The following is a 25,478-nucleotide window of genomic DNA, read 5'->3' as shown; positions in this document are numbered from 1 at the left end:
TAACAGACATATATGCACAAATACAATGCTACTAAGCAACTGCAGCACCCATAATTAACACAAGCAGAATACGGCAACATGCACACCTCAATTTAAAAAAATAGTACCGGCACGCCAAGGGACTTCAAGATCTTGTTTTGGCACGGTACTACTAAAAGGTTGCCTACCCCTGTTCTAATGCTTTATACATGGTGGATATTGTTCCACCCAAGCTATTCAACATGAGCATATTTTGCACCGTTTAGGTAAGTAAAAATGCTGTTTCTCTGTGTGCACTGGTTAATTTGATACATCCTATTGACACAAAAAAGGAAAGCCAGAGTGGGTTGAAGTGTTGGTGCTGTGAGTGCTGTTACCCAATAAATGGAGTGTTATCACTGAAAAATAATTATTGGGATGCCGGACTTTTCTTATACTTTATACATCATATTGAGGCAAGCCATGATATGTTTAGGCAGCAATTGTCCCTCCTACACAATTTTCTAAGAACATTTTTGATTATTAAACTCCTTTTACATGTATTATACTGCCAATTATCTTCCCTGTATAGCACTGAGAAGCTCTGTAACACATGAGAATATATATATTTTTCCATTTATGCAATAGATACACAAAAGGCAAATATACTTCAATATTTTTTTGTTCTATGTGAAAATTAATTCTGATGCTACCACTTATAACCTTGAGCACAAATTATAGTACTCATGGGGCATCTCTTCAGTGTTTTATAGCTCCACAGACTGTATGGAAAACCTTTATAAGCATGTCCTACACTTCAGATGATCGTAAAATATTGCACTATGACTCCTGTCACTATTTGATTTTCCATGTTTTATGGTCATTGCATATATTCTTCAATCAAGTTTCAAATATAAGCAATTGTCTATTAGTACTGATCAATATGCTTATACCCAGCAGACATTATATAGTTGATGATATTCTGATACTCAGAACGCCTGTTATTCAATACTCCCACAGGCCACCATTTAGTATATTTATAAGGTGGAGGGTTGTAAATGCCTTATTTAGAATGTTCTAGCATTTCTCTTAAACACTTCATCTATACTATTATAGCTACCTCTAAAAAATATAATTTTTCTGCTTTACAGCAACTCTATATTTTTTAAAATACAAATGTGTATTCCTAATGCTATAATACCCTGTTAGCAGTTTAGTTGCCCGCTTTCCCCATCTGAAGGTAGTTTTATTTATCTTTTCTCTGTCACAGCACTGGTCTATGCATTGCTGCCCTGAATCAATGGCTGAGAGATCATCTAGACCAGTGGTAGTCAACCTTTTTTTACCTACCGCCCACTAATGCAACTTTTTGGTTGAAAAAATTTCCTTACCGCCCACCAGTTTTCGCGCAAATGCGGAATATTTTTTAGAAAGGAGGGTGTTTTACAAAAAATAAATGTACGTACATTTATCTTTTTATTTCTACTTAATGCAGGTTTATAAGGTTTTTAACTTTATAAAGTGTAATGAGAAAACAATAAAGTAAATTGAAATTACCTTTACTAGTGATTAATGAGATCCTTGAGGTTGATGCTGCGAGACTAAATATTTGATATCTGGTTCGATTTTCGTAAGGAACAAACGAAGGTCTCTTTCAGTGATATTCAGACGACTTCTCTGTTTGCGCATAATATGATTTCTCATATTATCTCTCTATGATTTTTCTTGTGCGTCAGCTCATCTCCTCTCCCTCCTCAATTCCCCTCCCCACCTTTTTTTCCCCTTTTTTCTATTTTTTAACCTTCCTTGTAGCAATGCCCAGTAGGAAGGCTGAGCTAGGTAGCCCACTTACTATATAGTCCACTATAACAGACAGACACACGTCCAAGACACACACACGACACACATACATACACACACACGACACATATACACACACACGACAAATACACACACACGACAAATACACACACACACGACAAATACACACACACACGACAAATACACACACACACGACAAATACACACACATACACACACACACGACACATACACACACACACGACACATACATACACACACACGACACATACATACACACACACACGACACATACATACACACACACCACATACATACACACACACGACATACATACACACACACACGACATACATACACACACACACGACATACATACACACACACGACATACATACACACACACAGACACACATACACACACACAGACACACATACACACACAGACACACATACAGACACACATACACAAATACAGACACATAGATACACAAATACAGACACATAGATACACAAATACAGACACATAGATACACAAATACAGACACATAGATACACAAATACAGACACATAGATACACAAATACAGACACATAGATACACACACACACGACACATACAGACACACACAACACATACAGACACACGACACACATACATACACACGACACATACATACACACACGACACATACATACACACACACACAAACACACGACACATACACACATACATACACATACACAAGACACACCCGACACATACAGGAACACAGACAGACACACATACACACAAGACACATACATACAGACACACACAAGACACACATACCAACAGACAGTCACACATACATACACACACACACAAGACACACATATATACAGACACACACACACACACACAAGACATACATACAAAGACACACACACACACACACACACATTATATTTAAGTCACCCTCCTGTTTCCTACCTTTTAGATTCAGGAGGGTGACTTTCCCTGGGGTCCAGTGGTGGCTCAGGTGGATGGGAGTCAGAGATCCCACTCTGACTCCCTGGTCTTCCTCCCGCGCGGCTCTCAGGGTTAGCTGGGAGGAGTGATGTGCAGTCACTTCCTCCCAGCTCTGCGATGTCATCACAGGGGGCCCGGTCGCGCTGTTAAAGCGCCCAGCGCTGACCGGGCCCCCTCACAATCCACATCCATCGGGTGGCCCTGACAGCATGGGCCACCCGATGGACCCCTCCATACGCAGCCCCGGCGGTTTGCCGCGCGGGCCGGAGCCGCAATTTGTCACGGCGGTACCCAGTCGCAGGGGTACCGCCGGCTCGCACCCGCCCGCCCGGTCGTCAAAACCTGGAAATCCCTACCGCCCACCTGAAATCCTAAAACGCCCACTAGTGGGCGGTAGGGACCAGGTTGACGACCCATGATCTAGACTGACTTAACCTAATGCATTCTCATAGAAAATCATTGGGAAGTTAAAGCACATGCACAGTAAAACATTGCGCTGCACTATTATCATTATTGTTATTATTATTTATAAAGCGCCAAAAAGTTCTGTAGCGCTGTTCAATGGGTGGACGAACAGACATGTATTTGTAACCAGAAAAGTTTGACACACAGGAACAGAGGGATTGAAGGCCCTGATCAATGGGTTTACATGCTAGAGGGAGTAGGGTATAGTGACACACAAGGTAAGGGTAGGGTAGAAAGCTAAGTTGCTAGGATAGTATTCATTGAGGACTTAGTGTTTTGTTTTGATGACTGTTCCCGGAGAGGAATCAGGGTGCAGGGAGGAAAAGCCGCTCACAGTTTAATTGATCTGCTTTCTTAAAAAAGTAAGTTTTCAAAGGTCTTTTGAAGGAGTGGAGATTGGGTGAGAGTCTAACAGAGAGAAGAAGGGCGTTCCATAGGAACAGTGAAGCCCTAGAAAAGTCTTTAAGGTGAGCATCAGAGGTAGGAGTAGGAACAGAGGTTAGACGTAGGTCTCCAAGTAATATTAAAACATGTGAGAAACATTGCGCTGCATTGTGAGACCATGCGCTGCACTATTAAACCATGTGAGAAACATTGCACTGCACTATGAGACCATGTGAGAAACATTGCGCTGCACTATGAGACCATGTGAGAAACATTGCGCTGCATTGTGAGACCATTGCGCTGCACTATGAGACCATGTGAGAAACATTGCGCTGCATTATAACACCACGTGAGAAACACTGCGCTGCACTATGAGACCATGTGAGTAACATTGCACTGCACTATAATACCACGTGAGAAACATTATGCTGCACTATGAGATCACGTGAGAAACATTGTGCTGCACTATGAGACCATGTGAGAAACATTGAGCTGCACTATGAGACCATCTGAGAAACATTGCGCTGCATTACAAAACCAGGTGAGAAACATTGCACTGCATTATGAGACCAGGTGAGACACATTATGCTGCATTATAAAACCACATGAGAAACATTGCGCTGCACTACGAGACCATGTGAGAAACATTGCGCTACGCTATGAGACGATCTGAGAAACATTGCGCTGCACCAGGAGACCATTTGAGAAACATTGCGCTGCACTATGACACCACATGAGAAACATTGTGCTGCACTATGAAACCATGTGAGAAACATTGCGCTGCATTGAGACCATGTGAGAAACGTTGCGCTGCACTGAGACCATGTGAGAAACATTGCGCTGCACTATAAAACTAAGTGAGAAACATTGCGCTGCACTATAAAACTACGTGAGAAACATTGCGCTGCACTATGAGACCATGTGAGAAACATTGTGCTGCACTATAACACCACGTGAAAAACATTATGTTGCACTATGAGATCACATGAGAAACATTGCGCTGCACTATGAGATCACGTGAGAAACATTGCGCTGCACTATGAGACCATGTGAGAAACATTATGCTGCACTATGAGATCACGTGAGAAGCATTGAGCTGCACTATGAGACCATGTGAGAAACATTGCGCTGCACTATGAGACCATGTGAGAAACATTATGCTGCACTATGAGATCACGTGAGAAGAATTGAGCTGCACTATGAGACCATGTGAGAAACATTGCGCTGCACTATAATACCACGTGAGAAACATTGTGCTGCACTATGAGACCATGTGAGAAACATTGCACTGCACTATGAGACCATCTGAGAAACATTGTGCTGCACTAGGAGACCATTGAGTTGGCCTAGGTGCCATAGTGTTCCTTTAATATCAGAACACACACTTTAATTACACTTTAATTACTTCTACTAACATTTAGAAAACATACTTGTGTAATGAGGTTTTGATTTCTCAATAAAAACATTAAGATCCTAACCTTACTGCTCTGGTATTACAGATATTTGTTGATATCTATTTAAACTTTGAGTTATGCATGTGGCTTTAAATGTAAATAGTTTCAAGTTCTCTATTAGACAATGTTTGAAAAATTGATTAGGTTCTTGTATGTAATCTCTATCCCATTTTGAACATTTTCTCTGACATATATCATAATTAATTTACTGCCAATATTTATATCTTTTGATCATGAATTGTAGCCCTAATGGGAAGAAATTGATTCATGCCACTGCATTGTGTGAAACAATTTTTGCAATCATAAAAATGTATCTCATAAACAATGAAACCCAATTTGTTAGAATGTACAATCAATAATATACACACACAAGACAATACTACTGTACCTGGCTATATTCTTGATTAGGCGTTGCACTGAGTCCTGTTGCTGCCATATATGTGCTTCCTATAGTCTTGATTTTTTCAACACCACTAAATTTTGGTTTAGAAAGCAACTGTAAAGCAAACAAAGCATGTGTCAGAAAACAATACACATGATGGAAGTGTCCATCAGATATAGTTTTAGTTCAAACATTTCTGTTTAGTCCACTTATTAATATCTATTTATCTATCTATCTATCTATCTATCTATCTCTGTGTCAATTATATCTATATAGATATCTATAAATTATATCTATATACCGTATATACTCTAGTATAAGCCGAGTTTTTTAGCACATTTTTTGTGCTAAAAAAACCCAACTCGGCTTATACTCGAGTCAATAGTCTGTATTATGGCAATTTGCATTGCCATAATACAGACTGGGGCTGTGGGGGCTGCAGAGATCTTACTTACCTGTCCTGCAGCTCCTGTCAGCTCTCTCCTCCTCCGCGCCATCCGTTCAGCACCTCGTTCAGCTCCCAGTGTAAGTCTCACGAGAGCCGCGGCTCTCGCGAGACTTACACTGGGAGCTGACAGAGAGAGCTGCACCGACGGCGCGGAGGAGGAGAGAGCTGACAGGAGCTGCAGGACAGTTAAGTTACAGCTCTGCCAGCCCCCCCTTCTTCCCACTGAACTGCCAATGCCACTGGACCACCAGGGAAGGAGAGCCCCCCTCCCTGGCCATCTAGCAAGCAGGGAGGGGGGACGAAAAAAAAATAATTAGTAATAATAAAAAAATTATAATTAAATAATAAATAATACAAACATAATAATAATTAAATTAAATAAATTAAAATAATAATAAATAATAATAATAAAAAAAATTAAAATAATAAAAAAAAAAAAATTCCCACCCCCCACCAAGGCTCTGCAACACACACACACACACACACACACACTGCACTCATACACACACACACTGCACTCATACACACACACACTGCACTCACACACACACACACACACTGCACTCACACACACACACACACTGCACTCATACACACACACACTGCACTCATACACACACACACTGCACTCATACACACACACTGCACTCATACACACACACTGCACTCATACACACACCCTGCATTCATACACACACCCTGCATTCATACACACACCCTGCATTCATACACACGCTGCATTCATACACACGCTGCACTCATACACACGCTGCACTCATACACACTCATACACACGCTGCACTCATACACACGCTGCACTCATACACACGCTGCACTCATACACACACGCTGCACTCATACACACACGCTGCACTCATACACACACTGCACTCATACACTCACACTGCACTCATACACTCACACTGCACTCATACACTCACACTGCATTCATACACACACACTGCATTCATTATACACACACTGTAAATAAATATTCAATTAATATATTTTTTTTAGGATCTAATTTTATTTAGAAATTTACCAGTAGCTGCTGCATTTCTCACCCTAGTCTTATACTCGAGTCAATAAGTTTTCCCAGTTTTTTGGGGTAAAATTAGGGGCCTCGGCTTATATTTGGGTCGGCTTATACTCGAGTATATACGGTAGATATTTTTTGAGTGAGAGTCCCAAGACATTGCTTTTTCAGCTGTTTACAAAATAATGGCTCTTTGTCTTCCGCTTTCACCTCATGTTGGAGGTTTTGCAGGCCTTGAGTGAGAATGCAGCTTAAAATGCATTGTAGCAAATGCTGCTTGGTGGGATTATTTTTGAAGAAGGCTCTAATTCAAAGATGATTCCTCAAGGGCAGGTAAGCAAAAGCTTTTAGAAAAGTAGTCTTTGTGGGCCCATGGAGAGGGCAGTGGAGAAGCCTGAAATGAGGATATTTGGAAGCTACTTGTGATGCAAATACATATTTCTGTAGACCAGATTTATTTTATGAGTTTGCATTATATTAATAATCATGATTGCCACAAGACCATGAAAGAAGCATTGACATTTTTGAGTGAAGTGAAATGTGTTGAAAAGTAAGACACATCGTTCTTTTCCAGAGTAGTTTCATGGAGGTTCTCTTACCTCTTAAGGAAAGGATAGATATGGCAATAGGCTTATTAGTAACCTGATGGGGGCAGAGCCTAATGCTTGAACTGAACGGACGCAACTCTCCCCATCTCCTGCCAATTACAACCAAAATAACTGAAAAATCAGATTACTGCAAATATACTAGTGTATCTACCCCATCAACCCAGTGGCATAGGTGGTGTCCAGATGCCCTTTCTGTTCCCACAAATGGGCAGGAAAGTACGCCGCAGAGCGGGGCCTACTGCACGCTATCGGCCTCACAAGCCGCATCAGTTCTCCTTGGCTTCCCGGACGAAGCAGGCTTGTACCCACACAAAGCCAAAAAGCACACGCCCAGCGGGGATACGATCGGCCGAAAATCCCAGAAAGCTCAGACCAGCACGACCAAGACATATGAGCTTTGCTTCAGCGCTCGGCGACCCACAAAATGGCGGCCCCGCCAGAGCATGAGGCTGGCTCCAGCAGCTCAGACTCGGCCTATGGAGAACATGGGGTACCTGCAAACCCGAAGACATCCACCACAGCACCTACAGACCCGGACGCTCTGACCCCAGCCACTAAGCTGGATATAAAAAACCTGCTGCAGGAGTTAAAGCAGATGTCAGCAGCAGAGATGGACGTAATGGAAACTGAAGTCCATGCAGTGACCGCCCGAGTCCAAGCCTCAGAGGAGGACATCATGGATGTACAGCAAGAGGTAAAGGGGCTAAGGGACACAGTACTGCAACTACAGGCCTCACACAAAGAAATAGCAACCCGGCTCGACCTAGCAGACGACTGAAACTGCCGCGCAAGCATAAAGATCAGGGGCATCCCAGTAGCAGTTGACACTACATCCGACGTCTTCTAACCACATTACTACCCCACACGCTAGCCAATAAGCTCACTCTAGGAGGCTGCTTCCGCATTAGCAAACCCAGGCAAGCACCAATGGCAGCACCCGGGGACGTGATTGTCCGATGCCAATCCATTGCTGATAAAAGCCGCATAATGGCCGTGGCCCGGGGATAAACCCCGCTGGAATTTAAATCGGCACAATTAATCTTTTACCAGGACTTAACCAAAAACACTCTAATGTGGAGGAAATCCCTTGGCCTGGTCACCCAGAGACTCCGAGAAGCCAGAGTGGAATACAGATGGTCACAACCAAGAGCACTCACAGTAGAGAAAAATGGCATTACCACTCGCTGTCAATCACTGACCAACGCTGACTCCTTACTACCAGCAGTCTAACCAGCATTGTTATCTCATGTGAACCATAAAAATAGTCTGTTTTACGCTAGAGTGCTCATACCTTGTATACCTTGTCTACCACATGTGTATTTGCTCTCGTGTCCAACAATCTGTACTGTCTTATCACATGCCTCAATAAAAACAAAGATTGACAAAAAAAATAAATTACAAAAAGTTTGTATCCTGATATTGGGACCTTGATATGAGTCACAAGCCGAAGTGGGAGAACCATTGCAATAGTATGGAAAAAAAACAATTGCAACAAGCCCCAAAAAAATCCAACAGAAAAGTTAGGCAACTGAGGTATGTACAGACCATAGGTAACACAAATAGCCAAACAGCTAGGTAGCCCAGAAACCAGAAAAGAAATAGGTATTTTAAACACTCCCGTCAGTCTGAACATTCTGAACAAAAAAACTGATGTGTCCACTGGCAGTAATTATGGGCAGGGAATGGGGTAGGCAATGGGATTTTTAATTTTTCATCTGCCTCTGAAATTATCTTTTACTTGTGCAAGTAATGACATACATTGTTCACATCTTATCAGTTTTCTATACATCTGTACCTGTGGCCAGCATTCCGTATGCTATATGGCACTTTAAAGGGATATGTCAACCACCATGACGACTTCTGCTTTCAGAAGTGGTCATGGTGGTAGGAATCTGTATGTGTAGTATGGTATACTGCACATTCAGAGATAATTTAAAGCTAAGTTCAAATTGAAGGAGCACTCAAAAATTCATGAAAGCAAAAATGGGATCAAACACACCCTCAGAATTGTATAACTGTTTAGAATTTCAAAGTGCTTATGTGCTGTGTACTGATACTCAAACCTGTTACACACAGCTGTGTTCTACCCCAAACACAAACAATGCCAATAATACCAATCAAAAAAAGTGGAGCAGTGATTACACGAGATATATTCACTTGTGTGCCAAGAACTAGTTGCACCTTTTAAATAATAAATAATAAATACATCTGCTTCCCCAACAACCAGAATCCAGGGACTGCGCTGCCTCCACTCCTCCATAATGAATAGAGGTAACTATGTGTTATTGTCTGCCTGTGTGTGTGTGGCTGTCTGCCTGTGTGTGAGTGGCTGTCTGTGTGTGTGGCTGTCTGTGTGTGTGCGGCTGTCTGCCTGTGTGTGTGCTTGTGTGTGTGTGACTGTCTGCCTGTGTTTGTGTCTGTGAGTATGACTGTCTGCCTGTGTTTGTGTGTCTGTCTGCCTGTGTGTGTCTATGTGACTGCCTGTGTGTGTGTGTGTGTGTATGACTCTCTGCCTGTGTGTGTGTGACTGTGTGTATGACTGTCTGATGTATGTGTGTGTGTGTCTGTGTGTATGACTGTCTGCCTGTCTGTGTGACTGTCTGCCTCTGTGTGTGGCTGTCTGCCTGTGTGTTTGTGTGGCTGCCTGCCTCTGTGTATGTGAATGTCTTCCTGTGTGTGCATGGCCGTCTGCCTCTGTGTGTGGCTGTCTGCCTGTGTGTGTGTATGCGTGTGGCTGTCAATGTGTGTGTGTGGCTGTCTGTGTGTGTGTGTGTGGCTGTCTGCATGTAAGTATGTGTGTATGTGTGTGTATGTGTGGCTGTGTGTGTGTGTGTGTGTGTGACTGTCTGCCTGTAATTGTGTGTGAGTGTTACTGCCTGTACCTGTGTGTTTCTGCCTGATCCTGTGTATGTTACTATCTGCCTGCGACTATGTGCATGTGGTGGATTTGACAGTGTATATGTATAACTGTGTGCATCTGACTGTGGGACTGTGTGCACATAACTCTGCAAAAATATACACCTGCATTCACACACAGGCCTAAATGCATGTTTTTATCTAAATTAAATACTCATCACACACAGCCAATAAACCCAGCACAAATATCACATACAACCAATACATGCATATCACACACTGTTCATACACCTATTACAAATATCACACACAGCCAACACATAGCATACATATCACACACAGTCATCACACCTATCACATACACAGACAACACAAACAGTACATCATACATGGATGACGGGGGGAGGGAGGGCGCTGTGAAGATTTTTCACACAGGGCGCCTAAAGGCCTAAGGCCGGCCCTGATCATCAGCACACATTGAATAGCATAAAAAGGTAATACATAGGTGCCACATGTTCCACATGTCTCTGCCACAGGCACCATAATACTAATTAGTGGCACTATAGGAAATGTGGGCTTTTCTGGAGTCAAGACTGAACTTGATTGAACTTATACCTGATGTTACTGGAAAACATTTTTCAATACTGCCATTGTTGCCAAATGGATGTAACACATCCAGGAAATTGTTACATTTGCTGTTATTGTTTTATTTTATTTTTTGTTCTTTTATTTCTGTACTCCTTTATCTTTTATAATTTTTTTAATACAAACAAAAAAACAAACAAAAAAAACAATGATCCAATCGATGAGCTTGTTCAAACACATCATATCCTATTTTAATTCTAGCAATCCATCCTTCAGATGTCTTTATGTTTAAAATACTTATTTACAATCCGTAAGGAGTGCTACTAGGTTGCCTAATTTAATTGTTGCTCTTTTGACACCTCACTCTTCTTACCTTTGTCTATAATTTAGGATTAAATGTAAATCTTAGTACTATTGAAATGAAGATTTACGTAACCCAATGTTTGAGAGTGCTAGGCTACAACTGTCTGTGTTTCCTCCAATGTACTGTTAAAATCTCATATAATGAACTGCCATGCTGAAGATTACAATATATACAGTAAAATGTGTTATCTGTAAGAAATGTCACAATTCTATTGAAAAGAGAAGAGAACCGAAATTCAGAAATCTTCAAAAACTACTCTGAATAAAGTCTTCACTGTTCCTGAAGGATTTGTTCATCTGTAGAAAGGAATATTTTGCTTACTATGTCTTCAATTAAAGGGACACTATAGTCACCTGAACAACTTTAGCTTAATGAAGCAGTTTTGGTGTATAGAACATGCCCCTGCAGCCTCACTGCTCAATCCTCTGCCATTTAGGAGTTAAATCCCTTTGTTTATGAACCCTAGTCACACCTCCCTGCATAGCATACTTGCACAGCCTTCCATAAACACTTCCTGTAAAGAGAGCCCTATTTAGGCTTTCTTTATTACAAGTTCTGTTTAATTAAGATTTTCTTATCCCCTGCTATGTTAATAGCTTGCTAGACCCTGCAAGAGCCTCCTGTATGTGATTAAAGTTCAATTTAGAGATTGAGATACAATTATTTAAGGTAAATTACATCTGTTTGAAAGTGAAACCAGTTTTTTTTTTGTTTTGTTTTTTTATGCAGGCTGTGTCAATCATAGCCAGGGGAGGTGTGGCTAGGGCTGCATAAACAGAAACAAAGTGATTTAACTCCTAAATGACAGTGAATTGAGCAGTGAAATTGCAGGGGAATGATCTATACACTAAAACTGCTTTATTTAGCTAAAGTAATTTAGGTGACTATAGTGTTCCTTTAATGTTTGCATGATTCTTCATAGTCTACTCATTGTATAACTACACTTTTGCTACTTGACCTTAATAATGAGAATCAGCTTCAACTTTTCTTTGTGGTTTTGATAACTGCAGCATTTAAAATGCATTTGCGAATAGTTTGAAGATAAAACCATTGAGCAAATATCTAGTCATTTCTGTGAAACTTAACCTTAATCGGCAGTAAAAAATATACACACTGTAGACGAACAGAAAACTTGGGGGTAATAAAATAAGATCCAAATGTGCACCTGAATTGCATAATTTTAGTAAAATGGAAAAACAAAACAAACAAACAAAAAAAATTCATGTACTTCTAAATGTGTATATTTGATTCATAATAATTTAATTTTGTTAAAAAATCAAGAACAACATTTAAGATATAGTACAACACAGTTGTATTTATGCCTGTTAATGTAGTAGGGATATTTAGTTCAATACTTAAATTAACGAAACTCTTAAAATATTATCCACATATTCCTCTATAAGTTAGAGGGGCCCAACACAATTCCCTATTCCTTTTTCCACAAAGTACCGGATTAAAAGTTAGCAATACTGAATGGTTGACAATGCAGGCTACCTGCTCATTGCCTACTCCAATGCTGTGAGACAAAAAGTATTATTTATAAAGTCCCCTGGACTTTATATTACACAGAAGAAATCGATAACATGTCACATTGCATATTAAAATTCATAATGTGACAAGCAATAGGTGTGGGGTCACAAAATTAGTCTTATTTCCAGCTTCCATCATTCATTTTGCTCTCCTCCCTTTTATGACAAGCATGGCACTCAGGAGAAAGAGATGTTTTGTACAGCATTTAAGTAACACAAAGGAGAAGAAACTAATGATGGCAAATGTAAGAATTGTTTTTTCTTTCTTGTATCTCTATATTTGACATGTTTACCTCTTTGTATGTCAAGTGTTTTTTTACTTTACATATTCACGATTAATCTCTCTCCATTACAAAGGTATTAATTAAAATGAAAATGGATTTAAAATGGATTTAAAATGACTACAGTATAGATTTGTCAATGCAAAAACAGGTGGTATTCTGGGGCAAAAGCTATATAAGGATTAATCATTATAGCAATCAATAGAATGTCTCTCAACAGTTAGAATTTTTCACATAAATTAGCACCTGTTTTGACTTGATAAATCTCCCATTAAAACTCTTACATTGCTCATCCTCTATATGAGCATTGAGAGACTGGTAAGCCATTACTATTTAGTATACAAGGGCATAAAACTGGCATGATGCTCCATGCTCATTAACCCCTTTCACTCTGGCACTTGTGTATATACAATTTGCATAGTTACAAATAAATTCATTTTTTTGTAAACTTATTTTGTTTGCCAATTATGCCATTAATAAAGTTCAGAAATTCACAGCGCTGTGTGCTTACAAGAGCTGAATACAGACAGAGTTCCCTGTATTCAATTATCTGTGTATCTACATGTGTGTCATTTTGGGTATCTATATGCAGTCAGTGTGTGTATCTGTTTATCTGCATGTTTGTCAGTGTATGTATATTTGCCTGTGTGTCTGCATGTGTGTCAGTGTTTGTATCTCTGTGTCTGTGTATCTGTATGTGTATCTCTGTTTCTGTATGTATCTAAGTATGCACATCTGGGTGTCTGTATCTGTGTCGGTGTGTGTATCTGTATCTGTATGTGTTTCAGTTTGAGTATATGTGTCTGTATATCTGCATGTGTGTCTTTGTGTGTGTGTCAGTGTGTATATCTGTGTATCTGCATGTGTTTCAGAGTGTGTATGGCAGTGTATGTGAATATGTGCATACATCTCAGCATTCAAACACCAGCACTACACATAAATACACCACTGTATTCAAACTTCAACACTTGTACAAATACACATCTGTGTTAAACATCAACATTATATATAAACACACCTCTGCATTCAAAAACCAACACTACATATAAATGCATGCTTGCATTCAAACTCCACCACCACACTCAAACACAACCCTACATCCACATCCAAAAAACATGCTTACGTTTAAACACACAAACACTGCTCAGTGCTAAAAATAACCCTGCAAGCATGGACAACTGGTAGAGCCTCAGCTGTCAAAGCATTAATGGAGTTACACGGCAAATGGAGATCTACAATTTAGCCACCCTTGTGATAGGGGGGCCCAAAACATTTTTGCTTCAGGGCTCTCTCTTCTTTAGTTCTACCACTGTGTTTGCATGCTATGGAGTGTGGGGGGAAGGCAAGGTCCAGGCTTCCCAAGCAAATGCTTGCCCATGGTCCTATCAATATTAAAGACGGCCCCGGTTGAGAGACTTTCTGGTGGCTGCAGCAGCTCTTATAGCACATTGTCACCACCTGGGTAAACGTGTTTGTGTGTTTCTGACAATGTTTGTGGCAGTGTCTAACAGTGTGTATGCGACTGTCAGCATGTATATGTGTATATCTGTTTTTTGGTGAGTGTGCATATAAGTCTAACATTGTGTATCTGTGTGTAGCAATAAATATCTGAGTGTGCTTTTTTCTTGCAGTTGTATCAATGAGTGTGTCTAGAATACCATTGTATATGTGTGTGTGCATGAGGGTGTGTATTTGTGTGCATTTCTCTATATACATGCCTGTATCAGTGTGTATATATATATGTATGCACATATTAATGAGTGTGTGCAACATTGCCACCTTGAGGGTGATATGTTATGGGCAATGTCATGGCAATGTGACAAGATATACTATAATTGATCAATACATATATATCTGTTTACAACACTGTTTCCTTATCTGTTTACAACACTATTCCTTATCTTTTGGTAAATAATTTTAAAATGTTTTTCTAACCAGCCAAAATGTTCACAATTGTTTGCATTAAATAATGTGCTGTCTATGCATACTGAAATGAAAAATACATTTCAATATAGAGTTCCAGTTAACACTCAACATACACTAGATTGCTATTGCCAAACAGCTAATTTGCTGTTGATTTGTAGGTGTTCCTGGATATATATGGCAAAAGCTGAAGATTCAGTGAGCCTATAGTACATGGGCTCTAAATCGTATTCACATATATTCATCATTGCATATTTCATTATTTACCAGAACGATTAATGCCTATTTGTAATTATATCATGAGCAAATAGTTATTTTTATTACATTATATTATTACTTACATCATCAAAATCAGCAATGATTTCATTTAATAGTCTGAGACACTCCAAACCTTCCTTATTCACATCTGATTCTGTATAAAATTCTTTAAAATCTGGTATAGATGCAAACATTACACAAACACAGTCATATGACTGATGGTATAAATCCTATAATTAAATAAAACAAAGACATATTATTCTTAAAGGATTGAAAAATATATTATACATTTTATCTTTAGTTTGCTATAACACACGTACACAAATAATGTCTTTTAGCACAGTACAGTGTAGTAAATCCTGGTCCTCTTAGAATAACTAAGAAGATATGCCATAAAAAATGTAAATGTATGTTATCAAGTGGGTGCTTTAAAGGACCATTATAGGCACCCAGACCACTTCAGCTTAATGAAGTGGTCTGGGTGCCAGGTCCATCAAGGTTTAACCCCTTCAGGACCGGCCTGTTTTTGCGATGTTTGTACGTTAAGGACCAGAGCAGTTTTAACACTTTTGTGGTGTTTGTGTTTAGCTGTAATTTTCCGCTCTCTCATTTACGGTTCCCATACAAGTTATATATTGTTTTTTTCACGACAAGAAGGGCTTTCTTTACATACCAGTATTTATATTATGTCATATATTGTATTTAAAAAAAATAATAAAATATGGTGAAAAAAAAAAAAAAAAACATGTTTTTGGACTTTTACTTGAAAAATCTTTTACTTATCTACAAAAGCTAATGAAAAAAACTGCTAAATAGATTCAAAATTTTGTCCCGAGTTTAAAAACACCCAGTGTTTACATGCTTTATTGCTTTTTTTTGCAAGTTATAGGCCTATAAATACAAGTAGGAAATTGCTGTTTCAATATATATATATTTTAAATGTATCAATAGTGACATTGTTACACCGTTATCTGTCATAAATCCCCGAAACACACCTAACATGTACATATTTTTTAAAGTAGACAACCCAGGGTATTTAAAATGGGGTATGTCCAGTCTTTTTAGTAGCCACCTAGTCACAAACACTGGCCAAAGTTAGCATTTATATTTGTTTGTGTGTTAAAAATGCAAAAAACGCTAACTTTGGCCGGTGTTTGTGACTAAGTGGCTACTAAAAAAGGCTGAACATACCCCATTTGCAATACCTTGGGTTGTCTTCTTTTGCAAATGGTATGCCATCATGGTGCTAATTCTCATTCCTTGGCTACCATACGCTCTCAAAGGCAACCTAACCAATCTGACAAATTTCAATAAAAAAAAAAAAAGTAAAATCAAGTCTTATATTTGACCCTGTAACTTTCACAAACACTATAAAACCTCTACATGTGGGGTACTGTTATACTCAGGAGACTTCGCTGAACACAAATATTAGTGTATCAGAACAGTAAAATATATCACAGCAATAATATCCTCAGTGAAAGAGCTGTTTGTGTGTGAAAAATGCAAAAAACTTCACTTTCACTGACAATATCATCGCTGTGATATGTTTTACTGTTTTGAAACACTAATATTTGTGTTCAGCGAAGTCTCCCGAGTAAAACAGTACCCCCATGTACAGGATTTAGGGTGTCATAGAAAGTTACAGGGTTAAGCACAGTGCTAGCAAATTAAATTATCTGGACTTTTGGCCTGGGTTGGCAGGCAGGTCCCTCAAATTGCAATCATTAAAATTACTTAATTAGGTAAAAATATTACATAAATATGCACGTAGAATTTTAATATATATACATATTTATATATTTCACGTCTACGTGTATATTTATGAAATTATTAATGTAATTTTGTATGTGGACATATGTATATTTCGTATTATTTTTATTTATTTATTTATACATAGATATATATATCATTACATTCTAAGTGTATTTTGATATAAATATATATATATCAATATCAAAATACTGTTAGAATAAAATTGAATATATATATATAATTTTTTTTTAATTATTAAAAATTATTTTTATTTTTTGTTATTTATTTTTATTAACATATTATTTGTATTTTATAATAATATATATATACCATATATATAGTTATTATATATATTGTATATATTCGTGTGTAATTTAAATATAAGTGTATTTTTATTATAATATACGTATATATAAATATAAAAATACACTTAGTGTGACATTATATATATGATATATATACATATATTATATATAGGTATATATAGATATAATACATGTATATATAGCATATATATATACACATATTATTATTTTTTTACACAGATTTTTTTTTTACACTTTATTTTTTATTTTACAGATGCAGGGAGACTGCCTGTCAGCACAGACAGTCCCCCTGCAGGCAGATACAAAGACCCCTATTGCGGTCATGTGATCGAGTGATCACATGGCCGTGGGGTCCTGATCTGCCGAGGGGGGACTGCCCGGGCAGACAGGCAGTCCCCCTGGACCGGGAGGAGAGCTGATCGCCGCCGTGGGACCGACGGCGATCAGGTAAGTTGCCCAAAACCGTTATGACGGTTCAGGACCGTCAGCGGTCCAAACGCACGTTTTGCCGCTGACGGTCCTGAACCGTCAGCGGTCCTTAAGGGGTTAACCCTGCCTGCTGTAAACATAGCAGTTTCAGAGAAACTGCTATGTTTACACATGGGTTAATCCAGCCTCTAGACGCCTGTCTCATTGACAGCCGCTAGAGGCGCTTCCGCGCTTCTCACTGTGATTTTCACAGTGAGAAGATGCCAGCATCCATAGGAAAGCATTGAGAATGCTTTCCTATGGACTGACTGAATGTGCGCACGGCTCTTGCCGCGCATGCGCATTCAGGCGATGACGACCGAAGGAGGAGAGTCCCCAGCGCCGAGGGAACCCGGCACTGGAGAAAGGTAAGATTTGAACCCCTTCCTCCCCCTTCAGCCCGGCAGGAGGGGGGCCATGATTGTGGTATGGACCTATTAATACTATAGTGCCAGGAAAACGAGTTTGTTTTCCTGGCACTATAGTGGTCCTTTAATGTTAAAATCATACTACTCTACCATTCCTGGAATATAAATTTAAGAATGTAAAATTATGTGCTATCAGTGGTTATGGTCTTCTCTAGTGTTTTTAAAATACTTAAATACATCATATATCCTGGGGAATGTTATAATACCCTTATTTTTTTATAGTCACTCTTTATGATATTTTGATATTTCACACAATCTCCTGACGTTGCAATGGCTCATGCACCTGAAGTCTTATTTCTTAAATAAGTTTAGTTCTTATAAACAAATTGTGTTGTTTTTTTCCAGTTTTTTAATGGCCCTCACCAAAGGCTGTCAAAGAGACGGCTAAAATTCCCTGTTTTGATTTGCTCATATCCGTTTTGTCAAATAGGAAGTAACTTCTCCAAGGAGAGAGGCCAAGCTACAACAAGGAGCATGCTCAGTCGTCAGATTGGTAGATCACTGTACAAAGCCTGGTTCATAAAAAAATTTAACTGAGCTATGGATAAACTGATAGCAGCCACAGTATGGATGTTTCTAGAGCAGTTCCATTCATCCTGGGTTATAGTTGGAACTGCAGCTTGGGGTTAAACTACTTATCCCATAAACCTCTGTTGCTGTTGAAGGTAAGTAGATGTAGATGTCAACTCTACTTTCCCTTCAAGTAGAGTAAAGCTGTCGTAAAAAAATGCTCCACTGTTTACTTTTATGCATATATCGCTACATATATCTTGCTACTATGTAATTTATATGGATTAACTATTATAGTATAGTATTTATTAAATATTTATAAACTCATTAAGTGAAATCAAACAACACCAAATAATGCAACATATTAATACAATGTATCAATTAGAACATGCTGTATTGTAAACATAATTAATCCTACAATAGATAGCAAAAAAATAATAATAATAACATTTTAAAATTCTAAGACTATTAATATGCACAGCCTCTTTACTCTGCAGCTCCATAATGTATTATGAAAAACTTTGCTGACCTCATTTTTTAGGTTTCTTGCTAAAAAGTGTTCAGCCACATGAGCAGGTAGCACATTCTCTAATAGTACCCGGTTCAGATTCTCCATGGTCTCTATTTCTTCACGTTCTTTTTTGAACTTGTTCTTCCACAAGAAATCTAACCTACAGTAATATTCATTCTGTTACAAGAGGACACAGAAGTAAAGAAACAATATGCACCTTGTTCTGCATGAATCCAAATTTAAGAATAAACATAAATACAACAAGTACAAGCATTTCTCCTGAACCACATTTATTAGAAATACTAATTCAGCAAAACACATGGGATCCTTTGCATGCCATATAATGGAACTTAACCAGCCAGTCACCATTTAAAGCGGCTTTGTCACTTTTACCTAATATAGGTTTAATAAGCTTACCAAATGATTTAATACGGTTACAAAATAAGTCACCAATAAAGTTTAGGAGAATTATTCATTTGGAAACTTTTATAACAGTACTGAGTAATTTGGAAAGCTTATTAAATTGTGCCCATAGTTCTTTTTCTAGCATTGAAGCCCCCTTTTTATGTTATGTTTCTTTTAAAAGTTATACATTAAAGGGGCACTATAGTCACCAGAAAAACGACAGCTTAAAGTAGATGATCTGGTGTCTACAGCCTGTCCCTTCAGGCATGGGCGTAGGAACCGGGGGGGATGGGGGGGACGTATCCCCCCCAGCAAATCATGCGGGGGGGACAGGTAATGGGGAAATCCCCCCCAGCTCCGCCGGCCCCCCTTTTGCTGCAGCCGCCCGAGCGCTCTGCAGAGAGCCTCAGGCGGCTGCAGCTCTGCCCGGGCTGGTGCGTCCATGAGGGCTCACCGCCCGGGCGCAGCCAGAGGAGAGGGGCTGACAGGAGGGAAGCGCTCAGCGCTCCCTCCTGTCACTCCCTCAATGTAGCTTGGCCGAGCGCGGTATAGTCCGCCGGTACAGGGAGCATCTGTCTCCTGTACCCGGCCGGACTAAAAGGAAGTGAACACTGAGTGTGCACTTCCTGTTAGTCCGCCGGATACAGGAAACAAAAGCTCCCTGTACCCGCGGACAGTACACAGCTCGGCCACGCTACAACACAGGTAGGGGAGGGGGGGAGATAAAGAAACAGGGAGGGGGGAGATAAAGAAACAGGGAGGGGGGAGATAAAGAAACAGGGAGGGGGGAGATAAAGAAACAGGGAGGGGGGATATAAAGAAACAGGGAGGGGGGGGGAGATAAAGAAACAGGGAGGGGGGGGAGATAAAGAAACAGGGAGGGGGGGGGAGATAAAGAAACAGGGAGGGGGGGAGATAAAGAAACAGGGAGGGGGGAGATAAAGAAACAGGGAGGGAGGGGAGAGGATAAAGAAACAGGGAGGGAGAGGGAGAGGATAAAGAAACAGGGAGGGAGGGGAGAGGATAAAGAAGCAGGGAGGGGAGAGGATAAAGAAGCAGGGAGGGGGGGAAGAAAGAAACAGGGAGGGAGGGGGGATAAAGAAACAGGGAGGGAGGGGGGTAAAGAAACAGGGGGGGAGGGGGGTAAAGAAACAGGGGGGGGATAAAGAAACAGGGAGGGAGGGGGGATAAAGAACAGGGAGGGGGGATAAAGAAACAGGGAGGGGGGGGGGAGAGGATAAAGAAGCAGGGAGGGGGGGAAGAAAGAAACAGGGAGGGGGGGGTAAAGAAACAGGGGGGGATAAAGAAACAGGGGGGATAAAGAAACAGGGGGGGGGAGATAAAGAAACAGGGAGGGAGGGGAGAGGATAAAGAAGCAGGGAGGGAGGGGAGAGGATAAAGAAGCAGGGAGGGGGGATAAAGAAACAGGGAGGGAGGGGGGATAAAGAAACAGGGAGGGAGGGGTATAAAGAAACATGGAGGGGGGGATAAAGAAACATGGAGGGGGATAAAGAAACAGGGAGGAGGGGGTAAAGAAACAGGGAGGGGGGATAAAGAAACAGGGAGGGGGGATAAAGAAACAGGGAGGGAGGCGGGATAAAGAAACAGGGAGGGGGGATAAAGAAACAGGGAGGAGGGGGTAAAGAAACAGGGAGGGGGGATAAAGAAACAGGGAGGGAGGGGAGGAAGAAAGAAACAGGGAGGGAGGGGGGAAGAAAGAAACAGGGAGGGGGGATAAAGAAACAGGGAGGGAGGATAAAGAAACAGGGAGGGAGGGGGGATAAAGAAACAGGGAGAGGGGGGAAAAGCAACAGGGAGAGGGGGGAAAAGCAACAGGGAGGGGGGTGATAAAGAAACAGGGAGGGAGGGGGGATAAAGAAACAGGGAGGGAGGGGGGAAGAAAGAAACGTGGAGGGGGGGATAAAGAAACAGGGAGGAGGGGGTAAAGAAACAGGGAGGGAGGAGGGGGTAAAGAAACAGGGAGGGAGGGGGGATAAAGAAACAGGGAAGGAGGGGGGAAGAAACAGGGAGGGGGTGGGGAAAGAAACAGGGAGGGGGGGAAAGAAACAGGGAGGGGGGAGAGAGGGGGAGAAAGAGTGACAAGGGAGGGGGAGAAAGAGTGACGAGGGAGGGGGAGAAAGAGAGTGACGAGGGAGAGAGATTGACACACAATCATGCCACCCTTACACACACAGAAACACACAATTCATCCTTACACACACTCGATGCACCCCGTGCACACACACACAGAATCACACAATCATGCAATCCTTACACACACAGAAACACACAATGCATTCCTTACACACACTCAATGCACCCCGTACACACACTCAATGCACCCCTTACAGACGCACACACTGCATCCCGTACATACACAGAATCACACCTTGCAGCCCTTACACATACAAACACAGATTCACACAATGCATACCTTACACACATATCAGGACATCCCCTACACACTCCACCCCCTGTGAACAAACTCATTGGTGGAACGTGAAGGTGGACCCTGGGACCCAGACCTTGAGCTGTGTAAAGGGCCCCCCAAAAATGGAGCTGCTTCCCATTCTCACAGAACATTGATTTTTGGGACCAGTTACAAACAGCCTCCAGAGAGCCTGTTCTACACCAGACCAGTGGAGCCAGACGGCAGCTAGAGCCCATCACCATCCTCATCTGGTTGTAAGTAGGCAATCTAGTATATTATTTGTGGCACTAATCTCTAATTTACCTCACATTAAAGAAACACTATAGTCCCCAGAACCACTGCAGCTTAATGTAGTGGTTCTGGTGTCTATAGCCTGTCCCTGCAGGCCTTTTAATGTAAACACGGCGGCACTCCAGCACTGGCGTTAGTTAACATGGCAGAAAAATAATTGGAAAGGGTTAGGGGGGCTACTAATAAGGATAGGGGGAGAGGGGTAGGTAGAAAAATAATTGGAAGGGTTTAGGGGGGCTACTAATATGGATGGGAGGAGGGGGGAGGTAGAAAAATTATTGGAAGGGGTTAGGGGAGTACTAATATGAATGGAAGAGGTAGGGTGGGTTCTAATATGCATGGAAGGGGTTAGGGGGTACTAATATGCATGGAAGTGGTTAGGGGGTACTAATATGCATGGAAGGGGTAGGTGGTTAATATGCGTGGAAGGGGTAGGTGGGGTTCTTTTGTGCATGGAAGGGGTAGGGGTGGTTCTAATATTCATGGGAAGGGTAGGGGTGGTTCTAATCAGGAGGATCCCGGCGCTGTATCTGGGTAAGTAAAACCCCTTCCTTGTAGTGACCCTTTAATGTTATTATTTAATCATTTATATAGCAACTGCAAATTCCGTAGCGCTGTACAATGGGATAAACAACTCCTAGTTTTAGAATATACCCGGCGAGTAAAAATGCTATCCCCCCCCAGATTTTTTTGGGTTCCTACGCCCATGCCTTCAGGCATTTCAATGTAAACACTGCCTTTTTTACATTGCTGCCCAGTGACATCTCCAGTGGTAGTCACTCAGATGGCCACAAGAGGTGCTTTCTGGGTCAGTGCTGCAGAACATTCCCCATAGAGACGCATTGATTTGGGATGATGAGGAGATGCTGATTGGCCAGCATGGTCTTTGGCTCTGCCTCCTTGGCTGAGATCATCAGAATTGACGATCTCAGCCAATCCAAGGTTTTCCAATGATATCAGCCAGGGAGATGGATCGGGGCGGGGTCAGTTCCATGCTGGCCAATTAGCATCTCCTCATCATCGACAGAGAATCGCTTTAAGTGGAGAGCTGCAATTTTTACTGCATGCATGCAACTCACCAAGTTAGTCAAAGGTGCATGAATGTAATTGACCTTATGACTTAGCACAAACCTTGTTAAGGAATATATGGAGGTATTACTATACAATTGAGGTGAGACAGAATACAAATCTCAGGTTTTTACAGATGTACAACACATAAGGTCTGGAAATATATATATATATATATATATATATATATATATATATATAAATATTAATACAAATGCAATATTGTATATAACACAAAATTCTGCAGAAATTGATGATACATCCATGTAAAAAGACTCAAAATACTCCAAGTGAAATAATACATGTGTTCTATTGCAAATTGTATGCTATGATGGGTGTAATTTGCAGTGGGAGGCTGCAGTTTATCACACGCTCCAAATAATTCAATCTGTCAGAGTTGCAGATTTGCAGATTAGATACATGAGGTGTATATATATGCATGAATATGGTTTTTCTTAACCAGAAAGTGTGAAATTCTGGTGGAACAGATATTGCCAATATTACTTTAGTCATAAGCTTAAAGAAACTGTTAAAAACATATATTAATTAAATGCTTACCTGTCTGCCTAGAACAAGCAGAGTGACAAAAAATATAAACAGAGACACAGATCCCATAGTCTTAAGGTCTTTTAATACGCCAGGTCTGAAAATAAGAGGTATTTGTGTTACTCGAATATTCATCTTCTTGTAATTATTCTAAATAATTTATATTCACACAAGCTTCTACATAAGGAACAATCAAGATGGACCAAAATGATGTTTCAATGTAAGTCAGTAAAGAAAGAACTTCATCAGGACTATTCAGTTGCTGAATTCCATTACTATTTCAATTAATGTTACAAAAGTTATTTTTAGCAAATATAATTTTACCATGATGCTAAATAATTTGGTATTATGGAACTAAATCAGGACTGATTTAGAAATATATAACAATGATCCCCAAGGCAAAGCAACTAAAGAAATGACATTATGGAATCAAATCATTATCAGTTTGCATATTACTTTATTACGTAAGTAAAAAGAACATACTTATTACAGTACACATGAACACTTGTATTTGATATACTGCACATGAACCCTTGGAAATGCATTAAAGAGTTTAAGGAGTCTGTTGATTTTAATGGTTACCAGAAAAGCCTAGTACTGGGACACAAGATGTCTACATGTGATATGATATAATATAATATATGTTTTGTGAGTAATTAAACATTTGAAATTTTTTTTTTTTTTTAACAGTTTTGAAAATGTAAACGAACTGCAAATCTTACATTAAAACTTTTAGATTGGACATATCATCACTAGTGATGTCCCGAACGGTTCGCTGGTGAATAGTTCCTGGCGAACATAGCTTGTTCGCGTTCGCCACAGATGGCGAACATATGCGTTGTTCGGTCCGCCCCTATTCGTCATCATTGAGTCAATTTTGACCCTGCACCTCACAGTCAGCAGACACATTCCAGCCAATCAGCATGCAGACCCTCCCTGCCAGACCCTCCCACCTTCTAGACAGCATACAATTTAGATTAATTCTGAAGCTGCATTTTTTTTTATTATTATTGTTCTTTTTTTAATTTATTTTTTTAGACAGAAGTGTGTTATATTTGAGCATGCTAGGCTGAACGTGCGTATATCATGGCTAGTTGCACTGAGGGTATGAGTATATAGCAGTACATTGTTGTGAAAGATGGCTGTCATGTTTAGGGTGTAGCTTGCACGTTATCAACTGTGTATTTATATCAGCAGCTCCACCACTAGTTATAAATCAAGTGTGAGTCGCCCCATGAGATGAGACTAGTGAATAACATAATACATGAACGGTTAAGGTAAAGGCATGTAAGGAACTACGACAATAAACTCTTTAGGAGGTGAAATAATGACATGTTTAAACGCTTGCTACTTTACGATTAGTTAATGTGCAGAGAGCAG

At 40.3% G+C, this 25,478-nt stretch overlaps 1 protein-coding gene across 1 annotated transcript in view; it reads right to left on the bottom strand.

Annotated features, from left to right (window-relative positions):
* The window catches only part of ADCY2 (adenylate cyclase 2), a 1,028,223-nt gene that overhangs the window by 40,329 nt on the left and 962,416 nt on the right, over window positions 1-25,478 (bottom strand). Inside the window, exons 19-22 of the mRNA XM_063451927.1 lie at window positions 24,111-24,195; window positions 19,376-19,534; window positions 15,446-15,592; window positions 5,481-5,588 (exon numbers count right to left, since the gene is read on the bottom strand). Coding sequence (XP_063307997.1) covers window positions 5,481-5,588; window positions 15,446-15,592; window positions 19,376-19,534; window positions 24,111-24,195 — 499 coding nt within the window. The remainder of the gene's footprint in view (window positions 1-5,480; window positions 5,589-15,445; window positions 15,593-19,375; window positions 19,535-24,110; window positions 24,196-25,478) is intronic.

This window comes from Pelobates fuscus, chromosome 4 (assembly GCF_036172605.1).
Source record: "Pelobates fuscus isolate aPelFus1 chromosome 4, aPelFus1.pri, whole genome shotgun sequence".
NCBI classification, from domain to species: Eukaryota; Metazoa; Chordata; class Amphibia; order Anura; family Pelobatidae; genus Pelobates; species Pelobates fuscus.
The sequence above is the reverse complement of the archived record's forward strand: the minus strand, read 5'-3'. Positions and strand labels throughout refer to the sequence as shown.